The sequence below is a fragment of the Symphalangus syndactylus genome, chromosome 17 (assembly GCF_028878055.3).
Source record: "Symphalangus syndactylus isolate Jambi chromosome 17, NHGRI_mSymSyn1-v2.1_pri, whole genome shotgun sequence".
NCBI classification, from domain to species: domain Eukaryota; kingdom Metazoa; phylum Chordata; class Mammalia; order Primates; family Hylobatidae; genus Symphalangus; species Symphalangus syndactylus.
In genome coordinates, this window is record NC_072439.2 from 86,679,850 (window position 1) to 86,693,056 (window position 13,207).

The 13,207-nt window shown below is 38.4% G+C and overlaps 1 protein-coding gene across 6 annotated transcripts in view; it reads left to right on the top strand.

Moving 5' to 3' along the window:
- The window catches only part of VPS8 (VPS8 subunit of CORVET complex), a 237,310-nt gene that overhangs the window by 166,959 nt on the left and 57,144 nt on the right, over window positions 1-13,207 (top strand). For all 6 annotated transcript variants that reach the window (XM_063621917.1, XM_063621919.1, XM_063621915.1 and 3 more), the window contains 2 exons: window positions 4,283-4,364; window positions 4,727-4,809. In XM_063621917.1, the coding sequence (XP_063477987.1) occupies window positions 4,283-4,364; window positions 4,727-4,809 (165 nt within the window). The remainder of the gene's footprint in view (window positions 1-4,282; window positions 4,365-4,726; window positions 4,810-13,207) is intronic.

Genomic DNA, 13,207 nt, shown 5'->3' on the forward strand with positions numbered 1-13,207 from the left:
TCCCCTTGTCATTTCTGACTGCATTTATTTGGATCTTCTCTCTTTTTCCCTCCTTCCTTCCATCCTTCTGTCCGTCCATCCATCCTCCTTCCCTCCCTCCCTCCTCCTCTTCTTCCCTCTTACCTTCCTTCTCTTTTTTTTTTTTTTGAGTCAGGGTCTTGCTCTGTCACCCTGTCTGGAGAGCAGTGGTATGATCGACCTCCCAGGCTCAAGCAATCCTCCCACCTCAGTTTCCCAAATAGAGTAGCTGGGACTACAGGCACACACCACCACACCCTGCTAACTTTTGTGTTTTTGTAGAAACAGGGTCTCCCCAGGTTGCCCAGGCTTGTCTCAAACTCCTGGACTCAAGCAATCTCCCCACCTCAGCCTCCCAAAGCTGGGATTACAACTGTGAGCCATCTCACCCAGCCTCTCTTTTTCTTACTAGTTAGTGGTCTAGCAATCTTATTTATTCTTTCAAAGAATCATCTTTTGGTTTCATTAGTCTTTTATATGGTTTTTCTTGTCTCAATTGTACTCAGTTCAACTCTGATTTTGGTTGTTTCTTCTCTAGCTTTGGGGTTGGTTGGCTCTTGTTTTTCTAGTTCCTCTAGGTGTGATGTTAGGTTGTTAATTTGAGATCTTTCTAACTTTTCGATGTGGGCATTTAGCACTATACACTTACCTCTTAACACTGCTTTAGCTGTGTTCCAGAGATTCTGGTATGCTGTATCTTTGTTTTCACTGGTTTCAAAGAATTTCTTGATTTCTGCATTAATTTCATTGTTTTTACCCAAAAGTCATCCAGTAGGGTTGTTTAATTTTCATTTAATTGCATGGTTTTGAGAGATCTTCTTAGTACTGATTTCAATTTTTTTTATGTTGTGGTCTGGGAATGTGGTTGGTATGATTTTCGTTTTTTTGAATTTGTTGAGTATTGTTTTATAGCCAATCATGTGGTTGATTTTAGAGTATGTGCCAGGTGGAAATGGGAAGAATGCATATTATGTTATTATTGGGTGGAATGTTCTGCAGATGTCACTTAGATCCATTTGGTCAGGTGTCACATTCAGGTCCTGAGTATCTTTGCTAGTTTTCTGCCTCGATGATCTGTCTGATACTATTAGTGGGGCATTGAAGTCTCCTACTATTATTGTGTGATTATCTAAGTCTGTTCATAGGTTTCTAAGAACTTGTATTATATATCTGGTGCTCCATTGTTGGGTGCATATGTATTAGGATACTTAAGTCTTCTTGTTGAATCAAGCCCTTTATCATTATTTAATGCCTTTATTTGTCTTTTTTGTTCATTGTTGTTTTAAAGTCTCTTTTGTCTGAAATTAGAATAGCAACCCCTGCTCTTTTTTGTTTTTTTGTTTGCTTGGTAGATTTTTCTCCATCCATTTTATTTGAGTCTATGGGTATCATTGTATGTAAGATGGATCTCTTGGAAGACAGCATACCATTGAGTCTTGCTTCTTTATCCAGCTTACCACTCTGTGCCTTTTAAGGCCTGTTTATGCTCAAGGATACTATTGTTATGTGCAGATTTGATCCTGTCATCATGTTGTTGGTTGTTGTGCAGGCCTCGTTGTAGTTGCTTTATGGTGTCAGTGGTCTATGTACTTAAGTGTGTTTTTTGTGGTGGCCAGTAATAGTCTTTTGTTTCCATGTTTAGCTTAAGGACCTCTTGTAAGACATGTCTGGTGGTAATGAATTTCCTTAGCATTCGTTGTCTGAAAATGATTTTATTTCTCCTTTGCTTATGAAGTTTAGTTTGTTTGGATATGAAGTTTTCAGTTGGAATTTTTTTCTGTAAGAATGCTGAGTATAAGCCCCCAATCTCTTCTGGTTTGTATGGTTTCTGCAGAAAAGTCCACCGTTTGCCCAATGGGGTTCCCTTTGTAGGTGACCTGCCCCTTCTCTCTAGTGGCCTTTAATTTCTTTTTTCATGTTGACCGTAGAGAATCTGATGACCATGTGTCTTGGTAATGGCCATCTTGTATAATATCTCACAAGGGTTCTCTGCATTTCCTGAGTTTAAATGTCAGCCTCTCAAGGTCAAGAACCTAGCGAGGTTAGGGAAATTTTTGTGGACAATATCCTCAAATATGTTTCCCAGGTTGCTTGTCCTCTCTCCCTCTCTTTCAGGAATGCCAAAGGTTTGGTGTCTTTACATAATCTCATATTTCCTGGAGGTTTTGTTCATTTTTTTTTCTTTTTTTCTTTGTTTTTGTCTTTATTTTTTATTTGAAGAACTGGTCTTCATTTTTTATTTGAAGAACTGGTCTTCAAGCTCTGAGATTCTTTCTTCAGCTTGATCTACTCACTGTTAATTCTCTCAATTGTATTATATGATTCTTGCAGTGAGTTTTTCAGCTCTGACAGATCAGTTTGGTTCTTTTCTTAAAATGGCTATTTCATCTTTCAGCTCTTGTATCATTTTATTAGATTCCTAAGATTCATTGGATTTGGATTCAACTTTCTCCAGAATCTCAAACATCTTCATTCCTATCCAGATTCTGAATTCTATATCTGTCATTTCAGCCGTTTCAGCATGGTTAAGATCCATTGCTGGGGAACTAGTGGGGTTGTTTGCTGTTAAGAAGAAACTCTGGCTTTTTGAGTTTCCAGAGTTCTTTCTCATCCATATAAGCTGGTGTACCTTTAATATTTGAAGTTGCTGTACTTTGGATGGCATTTTTTGCTTTTATATTCTTTGGTGCCTTTGAAGGTTTGACTGTGGTATAATGTGGGTCAGTCAACTGTCTTCATTTCCAGAAGATTTCAGGGGGCCAAGGCTCAGCTCAGCACTACTGGGCTGCTTGTTCTAACTCTGAGCGGCTGAGACCAGGCCTATGGCTTTGTGCTCTGGCCCCGCAAGCTTATGTACTTGCTGCATTGGAGGAGCTAAAATGTTTCTGATCAGCTGGTAGCAATGTTCCAGTGGGGGCTGCCAGCTAAAGCACTTTATTGAGGCAGTGGCTGCAGAGCCCATCCTTGTGTGTGTGTGTGTGCCAGCAGCAACAGCGGCATGACAGGTACACATGCTTGTGCCAGCATGGACAGCAGTGGTGTGGGGTGTGCTGCACACCAGCAGGGGTGGGGTGGCAGCATCTTCATGGGGGCCGGGCAGCAGTGGGTTCTTTTTTTTTTTTTGAGACCGAGTCTTGCTCTTCTTGCCCAGGCTGGAGTGCAATGGCGTGATCTCGGCCCACTGCAACCTCCACCTCCCAGGTACAAGCGATTCTCCTGCCTCAGCCTCCTGAGTAGCTGGGATTACAGGCACCTGCCACCACGCCTGGCTAATTTTTTTGTATTCTTAGTAGAGACGGGGTTTCACCATGTTGCCCAGGCTGGTCTTGAGTTCCTGACCTCAGGTGATCTGCCCGCCTCGGCCTCCCAAAGTGCTGGGATTACAGGAGTGAGCCACCGCACCCAGCCATTCATTTTTATAATAAATATTTTTCCTAAGGCTTAAGGAGAACACAGAATTTAGAGTCAGGTAATTGGCTGTGTGATCTTTGAAAAATTACTTAACTTCAGTGAGCCTCAATTTCACATCTCCAGTGAAGATAATACCCACTGTATAGGGTTATTATGAGATTTAAATGCAAAAATGTAAATGTAAAGCATTTAATAGTGATTAATATAATATAAATGTAAAGCATTTAATAGTGATAATATAAATAAATGATAGATTTTTTTTTAATCTCTTGACATGGTTGATCATGTTAACTGATACAGTTTTAACTTCTATTTGCTGGTCCGTGTTGACTTAGGAAATATAAGATAATGCTTGATATGGAAAAAACTTGGGATAACCTTTACTCATTTTTCTTGCTTGACATAGCTAAAGAAAATTGGGTAGGGGGACAGCTAGTGGGGGTGCTTATTTCTTTATGCAGCAATAGTGTTATTTTAAACTTTGTCAGTGCTAAATTTTTAATAGAGTAGATAAGAATCTAGCAGGAAGCTCCTTCCTGGCTTCCTTGAACCTGCTCTCCCCTGAGACACGTAAGATTGCAGTTCCAAGGCCTAGACTTACTTAACGTTGGCCTCCTTATGTTTCCCAAGGCTTCATGATAAAGATGCCTGTTCTAGCTGTGGTTTCTGCTTTGTATTGTCTTTTTTTTTCCCCGAATATTTCCATTTTTATTTTTTCTAATTTTTACCAACAAATGTATGTGAGAAGTACCTTTCGACCTGTAAAACATTATGCTGATGTTAGTTATTCTTTTGTTTTTCATTGTTTTCTTTGACCACTTTTCTTTTTCTTTGATTTTCTCTGACATTATAGGCACTTTGGTTTCCATTATTGGAGGCAATGATGGCCCCTCAGAAGCTGTCCAGTTCAGCCATTCCTCATCTACACTCTGAAGGTAAGTTCTTCAGAATTCAAGTGACTGAGTCCACCTGTATCATCAATCCAATATTTGTCTGCAGAAACTATCAGTATAATATCTTTTTCCAATAGCATATTCCTATGATTTTCCTTAATGAAACCATATAGTATGGTTGATCTCATCTTTCATGTTTCTTTCTGTTGTTCCACTCATATAATTTATCTTAAATAATTGTAGTCTTTATAACTTGTCAACAGTTAATTTTAAAATATCAAATAGGCTTTGGTTAGCTAAGTTTCTAAGAAGCTATATAAATCCATTGTTTTCCATAGACTTACGGGAAAAACTGAAAACTCTTATTTTAAACTAACCTGAATATTGATATTTTGTTATAACAGCTCTGAAATCTTTGACCATGCAAGTTTTAAATAGCATGGCAGCTTTTATTGCCCTTCCATCAATCTTGCAAAGAATCTTACAGGTGAGTTAAAGGGGGTGAATATTAAATATTGATTTCAACTAACATTTTAGTTATATATAAATAACAGTGAATTGGGCTAATATTTAAATGAATCTCAAGCATAATGCAGCTCATTTTTGGCAATAGCTAAATATCTAAATATCTAACTTCCGACCCTCATTCTTGAATCTTTTCTGTTAGTTTATTGGTGTGACTTTGCGTGACCTTCAGTTAGGGCATGCAGCCTTCAGATACACCATGTTGCCTTGGGATTCAGATATACAAGTTTCCTATTGGTTTGCTAACTGGGAGGGAGTTATCAGCTGATTATAATTTTTAGACCAAAAAGATAATCTAAAAATTAATACAGGAATTTCCTAAGCATTGGTTGTTATTTAGGCTTCTAACTCATCCTAAAATTATTTTTGTCTTGAATACTCATCCTTGACTGTAAATTCTAGCTGGCTTTGTGTCCAAAGCTTTTGTAGGAAGCATCATTTTGGTTTGTTTCTTTCAACAAAAAAGCCTGAACCTTCTCAGCTTCATCAAAAGAGAACACTCAAAATACTCCAAGATATATTTTTAGAAAAAAACCTGTGAGCATTCTTGGGGAAACAACAGGAATTATACTTAGAATCCATTTTGTCTGTCCTCACTTTATTCAGTATAGGCACACATGTGCATGCACCCCGCCCCCCCCCACACACACACATACAAAGCAAACTGTAATATGATGCCATTAGTCCTTATAATTTTCAAATGATTTTTATTCAGTGAAGAATGTTCCTATCAGCTCTTTTAAGACTCACCAAGCTTGGCCGGGCGTGGTGTCTCACGCCTGTAATCCCAGCACTTTGGGAAGCCGAGGCAGGCGGTTCACAAGGTCAGGAGATTGAGACCATCCTGGATAACATGATGAAACCCCATCTCTACTAAAAATACAAAAAAATAGCCAGGCATGGTGGCAGGCGCCTGTAATCCCAGCTACTTGGGAGGCTGAGGCAGGAGAATGGTGTGAACCCGGTAGGCGGAGTTTGCAGTGAGCCAAGATCGAGCCACTGCACTCCAGCCTGTGCGACAGAGCAAGACTCCATCTAAAAAAAAAAAAAAAAGACGCACCAAGCTCTACTTCCCATCTAATATTAAGCCTCTGGGGCTTTTCTGATAAAGATGACTACATCCTGTAGTCTTTGTCATTACATGGTATACTATCATTTAGAATACTTTTTTTTTTTCTTGAGACAGTTTCACTCTTGTTGCCCAGGCTGGAGTGCAATGGTGTGATCTTGGCTCATCACAACCTCCGCCTCCCGGGTTCAGGTGATTCCCTTGCCTCAGCCTCCCGAGTAGCTGGGATTAGAGGCATGTGCCACCACGCCTGGCTAATTTTGTATTTTTAGTAGAGACCGGGTTTCTCCATCAAACTCCTGACCTCAGGTGATCCGCCCGCCTCAGCCTCCCAAAGTGCTCGGATTACAGGCATGAGCCACGGCGCCCGGCCAGAACACATTTTTACATGTATTATTTCATTTGATCTTAGCAATTATCATGTATTGAATAATTCTTTTATATAGACTGCTTCACATATCCATTTTAAAGCACATTACTTATGAGGTTTCTAATCATATATAAAGTAATATCTCCATAAGGGCAGGAATACTTTTCCAAGTAAGTTAGAAGAAATGAAATCATAAAGTCAAATGGGTTCTCTCTGTGTTATACATTTTGCTTTATGTTGAGCTTTAACCACACATCATGATATGTAAATTATAACAAAAACATGTTTTTCTCTTGGCAAAAACATGATTTTTAAAATTTTTTATATTTCAAGACTTTGGAATCTAGAAGTCTCTTGATATTTGAAAATCTTCACTTTATTTTGAGTTATACTGGCATTCATTATAATTTTTTCTTATCATTTTCTATTTTCAATGGTTGTTAACTCCCACTAATCAGGAAGGTATGCTATTTCTTAAATTCCTCATTTGCATGTTTGTGATTACTGTAATTATGCTACCTTATATTTGTACAGAGATTTTTATTTTTCAAGGTGCTTTCACAGATTTCATTTGAAGCTCACAACAATCTCTTGAGGTAGGCAGGGCTACTATAAACATTTCTGCTGAAAAAAGAAGAAACTAAAGTATAGAGAAGTTGAGTTCTTAGCCTATCATTAGCAGCAGAACCTGGACCACCCCCTAAGTCTCTCACTTCCTAATTCATGTTCCTTTTTATTATGTCATGTGAGCTTTTTTTTATTTGTTTATGTCCCTGGTCTTTTGAGTTCATTATTAATTAAATATATTAATTGTATGTTATGTTGTTTAGATGAAAGGCATAGTTCTGAACCCATAAGAGCTCTTATTTAAGAGACAAAAAATGTTCTGGTACAACTATTCATAGGGCTCCGTTCAAGTAATAGTGGCCACCTTTAGGGTTATCTGCTCTGAATCCATATAGGATAATTTCCATGCCTACATTTCTATACTTAATCCGCATAAGAGCAGGAGGAGCTGTGGGAAAGTGTGACCCTGCCTCCTGGGTCCAGCTGATTGACTCAGGGTGAGCAAATGGCCTAAACAGGGCCAATCAATGTGCTTTCCAGGACATTTTGGAACTGAACTTGGAAAAGACCTATAAGTCTCTCGTTAGGTCTCTGGATTACATCAGGTACAAATTTCAGGAGCGGACAGTTCCTGTTTTTCCATTATATGGACTGGAAGAGTGAAAAAGCATAATCTGTAGAGAGAAGGAGACGAATGTAGTAGACACTAAGAAGAGACACACAAATGGATACAATGCATGAAGAGGATTCAAGACATAGAGACCAGGAGAGGAGACGATGTGGGGAGAAAAAGCTGATGCGCATGAGTCTCTCATTGTGACTCTTAAGACTTAGCAGCATTCCTCTTCTTGGATCTGTGAAATACCCTAGTATCTTTACAATAATTAACTTTTTTGAGTAAGTTAGATTGAGTTGTATTTATGACTATATATGACCAAAGGAGTACCAATTAAAGTGTATACCTGAAACTAACTAGGAAATTTGGAAAGATTTCCTGGAAGAGGAGATGTCTGAGCTGATTCTTAAAAGAGTCTAAGGAAATCAAGGAAAGAAAGGAGGTAGGATTATTCTATATACACAAAGACTTTGAGGTGAAAGCATGGTACATTTGGAAAGTTACAAGTTTTTTAAGTGTGCTCAGAACATAGGATAAGAATAAAGAAAAATTACAGAGCTGAAATTTGAGAGATAGGCAGGGACTGTGTCTTTAATTGCTTTGTAATTCATGATAAGGAGTTTGGATTTTATTCTAAAATCAGGTGTCATCAAGATTTTTAGCAGAGGAATGACTCAGACACCAGTGGAGGGGAGTAAAACACAGGGCTGAAAATGAGGATTTGGGGAAAGTCTGCTGATAGGATTCCCCGTGCTCCTCTTCCCCCTTCCAGCAGCCATCAGACGTACTCACGTCTCACGAAGGAGACAGAGGTTCATTTTCTTGAGACACTGAATGATCTCAGAGGAATAAACCCTAAACAGATTTGATGCTTTAGGTTTTCCTCAAGAAAAAGGCTAGCTAGCTGTCCTGTCACTCTCCATGGAGCTGCATCAGTCAGCAAGCCTCAGTTACACAACCAGGCCTTTCACTGAGGTTTAGTATTTATATTAATTACTAGAGCAGTATTAGATTTACAGAGAAATTAAACAGAAAATACAGAGAATTCCCTTTTACCCCTTCTCCCTCCCACACTCAGTTTTGCCTACTGTTAACATTTTTGTATTAGTGTGGTATATTTGTTACAATTGGTGAATTAATATGGATACATTATAATTATTAACTAAAGTCCATAGTTTACATTAGGAATCACCCTTTGTGTTGTACAGTTGTATGGGTTTTGACAAATGCATAATGTCCTATATCCACCATTACCATATCATACACTGCTCTAAAAGGCCCCTGTGCTCCACCTATTCATCCTCCTCCGACTATGCTAATCCCCTGGTAGCCACTAATTTTTTTTCTTTTATTTGAGACAGAGTCTCACTCTGTCACCCAGGCTGGAGTACGTTGGCGTGATCTCTGCTTACTGCAACCTCCACCTCCCAGGTTCAAGAGATTCTCATGCCTCAGCCTCCCAAATGGCTGGGATTACAGGCATACACCACCGTGCCCGGCTAATTTTTGTATTTTTAGTAGAGATGGGGTCTTGCCATGTTGACCAGGCTGGTCTTGAACTCCTGGCCTCAAGTGATCTGCCCACCTCTGCCTCCCAAACTGCTGGGATTACAGGTGCGAGTCACCGTGCCTGCACTGATTTTTTTTTTTAACTGTCCCTATAGTTTTACCTCTTCCAGAATGTCATATAGTTGGAATCATAGAGTGCATAGTCTTTTCATATTGGCTTTTTTCACTTAGCAATATGCACTTAAAGTTCTTCCATTTCTTTTGGGGGCTTGATAGTTCATTTCTTTTTATCTCTGTATATTCCATTGTATGGATGTTCCACAGTTTTGTCTATCCATATACCTATCAAAGAACATCTTGGTTGCCTTCCAGTTCTGAAAATTTTCAGTAAAACAGCTATGAACATTCATATGCAAGGTTTTTGTGTGGACTTAAGTTTTACTCATTTGGGTAAATACCTAGGAATGTGATTGCTGGATTATATAAGACTATGCTTACTTTTGTAAGAAACTGCCAACTCTCCTCCAAAATGTCTATACCATTTTACATTTCTGCCAGCACTGAATGAGAGTTCCTATTGCTCCATATCTTAGCAGCATGTGGTATTGTCAGTGTTTTGGATTTTAGACATTCTAGTAGACGTAGTAGACATGTAGTAGTCTCATCATTGTTTTAATTTGTAGGTCTCTTACAACATGTGATATTGAGCTTTTATGTGCTTTTTGAAGTGTTTGTTTTCTTGTTGTCGGGTTTTAAGGATTCTTTGTATATTTTGGATAAGGTTCTTTATCACATGTGTGTTTTTGCAAATATTTTCTCCCACTCTGTGGCTGGTCTTTTCATTCTCTTAACAGTGTCTTTCACACAGCAGAAGTGTTTGCTTTTAATGAAGTCCAGTTTATTGACTTTTTCTTCCATGGAATATGCTTTTGATGTTGTATATAAAAACTCATCACCAAACTCGAGGTTACCCAGATTTTTCTCCTTTGTTTTTTCCTAAAGGTTTTGTATTTTTGCATTTTACATTTAGAGCTATGATCCATTTTGTGTTAATTTTAGGGGAAAATATATGGTCGGTGTTGGTTCATTTTTCTGCATGTGAATATATACCGTTGGAACTAGTTCCAACACTACTTGTTGAAAGGACTGTCCCTTTCTCCATTGAATTGCCTTTGCTTAGTTGACCATATTCATATGGGTCTATTTCTGGGTTTTCTGTTCTTTTACATTGATCTATTTTCTCTTCCTTCACCAATACCAACACTGTCTTGATTAGTTTTATAATAGGTCTTAAAGTCAGGGAGTGACAATCATCCAACTTTGCTCTTCTTCATTATTGTGTTGGCCGTTCCTTGTCTTTTGCCTCTCTGCTTTAAACTTCAGAAACAGTTTGTTGATATCTACAAAGTAACTTGCTGGAATTTTGAACTTGTAGATCAAGTGAAGAACTAACATTATAACAATATCAAATGTTTCTGTTCATGAACAGAAATATTTCTCCATGTATTTAGATCTTCTTTGCTTTCCCTCATTAGTTATAGTTTTCTTCATACAAACTGTATATATTTTATTAGACATATCTAAATATTTCTCTTAGGTACTAATGTGAATAGTATCTTTTTAATTTTAAATTCTAACTGTTGGTTGTTGGCATATTGGAAACCAATTGACTTTGTATAATAACCTCGTATCCTGTAACTTTGCTATAATCACTTAATTGTTTCAGGGTTTTTTAGACAATCATGTCATCTGCAAACAAAGACAGTTTTATTTCTTCCTTCTGAATCTGTATATCTTTTATTTCCTTTTCTTGTCTTACTGCTGTAGCTAGAACTTCCAGTACAACGTTGAATAGGAGTGGCAAGAGGGGATATCTTTGCCTTATTTTCTGTCTTAGAAGAAAGGCATCTAGTTTCTCACCATTAAGTATGATGTTAGCTGCAAGGTTCTTATAGATACTGTTTATCAAGTTTAGGAAGTGTCCCTCCCTTCCTTGTTTGCTCATAGTTTGTCTATCATGAGTGGGCGTTGGATTTTATCAAGTGCATTTTCTGCATCTACTAATATGATCGTATGATTTTTCTTATTTAGCCTGTTGATGTGATAGATTACAGTAATTGATTTTTCTTGCCTTTTTTTTGTTTCCTTTTTTGTGGAGAATGGGGTCTTGCTGTGTTGCCCAAGCAGGTCTCACCCTGGGCTCAAGCCATCCTCCCGCCTCTGCCTCCCTAAGTGCTGGGATTACAGGCATGAACCATCACACCCAGCCCATTAATTGATTTTTAAATGTTGTACCAGCCTTGCATACCTGGGATAAATCCCACTTGGTTGTTATGTATAATTCTTTTTATACATTACTGGATTCAATTTGCTAATATTTTGTTGAGGATTTTTGCATCTCTGTTGATGTAGTTTCCTTTCTTGTAATATCTGTGTCTGGTTTTGGTATTAGGGTGATGCTGGCCTCAAAGAATGAGTTAAGAAGTGTTCCCTCGGCCAGGGCGTGGTGGCTTATGCCTATAATCCCAGCACTTTGAGAGGCTGAGGCGGGCGGATCACAAGGTCAGGAGATCAAGACCATCCTGGCTAACACGGTGAAAACCTGTCTCTACTAAAAATACAAAAAAATTAGCCAGGCATGGTGCCAGGCACCTGTAGTCCCAGCTACTCAGGAGACTGAGGCAGGAGAATGGTGTGAACCTAGGAGGCGGAGCTTGCAGTGAGCCGAGATCGCGCCACTGCACTCCAGCCTGGGCGACAGACCGAGACTGTCTACAAAAAAAAGAAAAAAAAAAGTGCTCCCTCTGCTTCTGTTTTCTGGAATAGATTGTAGACAGTTTGTATAATTTCTTCCTTAACTGTGTGGTAGAATTCCTCATTATTTTCCTCAGCAGTCCCAGTATTTAATCCATGTTAAATCCTCTCTACTCTATCTCCTAGAATATTTTAGGAGTTAAGTTTTTTCTCCCTTGCCTTTCCACCCTCACTGCAGGCCCAATCACACCTGTAAATATAAACTCTTTTTGAGCCCTACCTTCATATTAGCTTACCCCCTAGGCTGTGAGTTTTATAAAAGCAGAGATCATGTCTCCCTTGTTCACTATGTTATCTACGACAGCGAGTGCAGTGCCTAAAACATAGTATATGCCCATTAAATATTTGTTGACCCCCTCACCTAATGTCCTTCTCTAGTTCTCACCAGTTTACAAATCACTTTAGTGTTCATTATCTTCTCTGATCTCTAACTGTGCAAATTAAGCTGGGGATGTAGCAATACCTCATATATCTCATGAGAAAAGTGCCACTCAGAAAGATCAAATAATTTGTCTTAGTTTATTCAGTTTTGAAATGGGAACCACTAGAATTAATCCAGGTCTGCTAACTTCAAGTTTTAGGGCTTTTCTTCTGTATCTAACACTAATCAAGGTGTCTCTCTTACCCACCTCACTTTATCAGATCCCCACTGAAAAAAGTAGGGAGCAACAGTTACTTAGATGCACACTTGCTCAGATACAACTGAAAAAATTAGTTTTTCCAAAAGAAGTGGTCACATGATAAGAGGTTCTCACAGATCTTCTTGATCTTCACGTGTTTATTCAGACTGATGTCTGGGACCCAAATTACACCGTTTTTGCTTTTTTTTTTTCCCATGAATATTAGGTAATAAAAGAACATTTTAAAGGACCATGTTTTCGTTATATACATTCTATCTTCGCTCTATGGCTGAAGTAACTTTTAGCTTCTGAGAAGCTGTTTATTACTTTCTTACTGAGGAAAGGCAAACAAATTATTTATAGACTCTCCTGTTCAGGGCACCATTCATATTTTAAAGCAGTGCTCAATTAATAAAGATTTTTATTTTAAACACCCACATACATGATACAATAGGTACCAGAAAGCAATAGGAAAAAAAAGTGGTCATCACATCTTTTCTAGTGTGTGTCTTGAAAAACAAATTTACCTGGGTACCCACGTATGCTCTTCCTTCATAGTTTTCAAACAAACAACCTAAGAGAAACCTCAGCATTTATTCATTGCTGAAGAATCTAGCTGACATCTTTGGAAAATAATTTGAAGAGCTAGTGGGTTGGAGCATGCTGTGCTAGAAGCTTTGAGCTCCCTTTTGCATTCCATAATTTATATGTTGTCCCAGCATGAGGTCGTTTTCTTGATTTTGCTTTTAAATTATGTATATTACAGTGAGATGTACTGATATAAATATAGAAATG